Source organism: Ictalurus furcatus, chromosome 22 (assembly GCF_023375685.1).
Source record: "Ictalurus furcatus strain D&B chromosome 22, Billie_1.0, whole genome shotgun sequence".
Lineage (NCBI taxonomy): Eukaryota > Metazoa > Chordata > Actinopteri > Siluriformes > Ictaluridae > Ictalurus > Ictalurus furcatus.
Window position 1 is genome coordinate 476844 of NC_071276.1, and position 2500 is coordinate 479343.

The 2500-nt window shown below is 42.8% G+C and overlaps 1 protein-coding gene across 2 annotated transcripts in view; it reads right to left on the reverse strand.

Annotated features, from left to right (window-relative positions):
• Window positions 1-2500, reverse strand: part of atp8b5a (ATPase phospholipid transporting 8B5a) — a 29310-nt gene that overhangs the window by 6914 nt on the left and 19896 nt on the right. For both annotated transcript variants that reach the window (XM_053653957.1, XM_053653956.1), the window contains exons 15-18: window positions 954-1119; window positions 526-711; window positions 321-436; window positions 1-156 (exon numbers count right to left, since the gene is read on the reverse strand). The exon at window positions 1-156 is cut by the window's left edge and continues 9 nt beyond it. In XM_053653957.1, coding sequence (XP_053509932.1) covers window positions 1-156; window positions 321-436; window positions 526-711; window positions 954-1119 — 624 coding nt within the window. The remainder of the gene's footprint in view (window positions 157-320; window positions 437-525; window positions 712-953; window positions 1120-2500) is intronic.

The window sequence follows — 2500 nt, forward strand, 5'->3', positions numbered from 1 at the left end:
TCTTTCAACCTCCTCAAACAGGTCGTTGAGTTTTTCTTCCCGTTGATCAAGAGAAGTGCTCGCCTCATGGTGGCGCTGTTTCCACTCAGAGAAATACTGCTCATCCAGATCCTTATAGGCCAAGACCAGCGTGCGCAGACCCTCCCCAGCAAATTCCTACACACACACACGCACACACACACACACACACACACACACACAGGTATGTAGTCTGTAGAGTGCAGTGGGACTTGGATCTCATCTCACAGGACCCAACAAATGTGTTGCAGGTAGTCAGGTATGAAGCTTTCAGGGCAAAGAAAAGTGTGTGTGTGACCTACATTCAGGTGTTCTGTGGTGACCTCCATCAGTTTGCTGCAGGAGTTGTGGAGTCGCTCATAAATGATGGTGTCTGCTCCTTTACAGTAGAGTGAGAGCTGTCCCTCTGGACTACGCACTGAGACACAGATTACACTATCAGACACGTCAGAGAGAAAGTAACACATACACACACACACACACACACACACGTGGCATGGCCCGTACCGATGACAGACATCCTCTTGCGGACGTTGTTGAAGTCGAGGATGGCGAGCAGCTCATAGCAGCGTAGTTCACCGAGCTCCACCACACACAGCGACTCCGGAGAACGCGAGCGGAACACGAAGCCAAAATTACGCGCCGCCGTCACCAGAGCGCCCTCATCTGGAGACTGAGCCTGATACACCAACTCTACACACACACACACACACACACACACACACACACACAAACACAGAGGGTGACATACTTGTAAATGTGTCCGTTTACAGTGGCTGTGTTGTTTCTAATAAAAAGGCAGTGATCAGTATAACATTATTGTGTGTGTTAACTGGTTAATTAGTGGTTTGTGCTTTTAACCCCGCCCTCTAATTTCTCCACAGCCCTGCTCCCTCAACAATCTCTCTCTCCCTCACAAACACACACACACACACCATTGTTGGTCTCATCGGGCATGACGGTGTGGCACAGAGCAAGCAGTCTGAAGAAATTGCAAACTTGTGGAGTGCCGAGCTTCACTGCCTCCAACAGAGAGGCATCATAGAACTGGAACTTCCCATCAGCAAGATCGTTAAAGGAGAAATCCACAGGGAGTGTGTCCTACACACACACACACACACACACACACACACACACACACACATGTCACTAAATATCATTTACACACAATAAACAATGTCTTGTGTGTCTTTACCCCACGGGCTGAATTTGAGGAATTTTTAGCCTCTAAATACACAAAACCCCTTTGGAGAGTTTATGGGTGAAAATTGAGCCTTTCACCAATCTTCATGTTGGCAGCGTTGAGTGAATGAGTTGGAGATGTAGACAGTAACGCAAGTTTGGTCTGAATATCACACTCCAAAGCTGAGATATGAGGCGTCAGTTTCACACTAATTACAGTCACTAGAATATACAGGTTTGGACACACTCAATTCTACACACTTGCTGCAGTCACACACATTATAATTACACACACTATAAATCACACACACTCACTATAATCACACTCACCATAATCACACTCATTATAATCACACTCACTATAATCACACTCACCATAATCTCACCATAATCACACTCACCATAATCACACTCACCATAATCACACTCACTATAATCACACTCATTATAATCACACTCACCATAATCACACTCATTATAATCACAATCACTATAATCACAATCACTATAATCACACTCACCATAATCACACTCACCATAATCACACTCACTATAATCACACTCACTATAATCACACTCACTATAATCACACTCACCATAATCACACTCACCATAATCACACTCACCATAATCACACTCACTATAATCACACTCACCATAATCACACTCACCATAATCACACTCACTATAATCACACTCACCATAATCACACTCACCATAATCACACTCACTATAATCACACTCACCATAATCACACTCACCATAATCACACTCACTATAATCACACTCACTATAATCTCACCATAATCACACTCACTATAATCACACTCACTATAATCACACTCACCATAATCACACTCACCATAATCACACTCACCATAATCACACTCACCATAATCACACTCACTATAATCACACTCACCATAATCACACTCACTATAATCACACTCACTATAATCACACACACCATAATCACACTCACCATAATCACACTCACTATAATCACACTCACCATAATCACACTCACTATAATCACACTCACCATAATCACACTCACCATAATCACACTCACTATAATCACACTCACTATAATCACACTCACCATAATCACACTCACTATAATCACACTCACTATAATCTCACCATAATCACACTCACTATAATCACACTCACCATAATCACACTCACCATAATCACACTCACTATAATCACACTCACCATAATCACACTCACTATAATCACACTCACCATAATCACACTCACTATAATCACACTCACCATAATCACACTCACCATAATC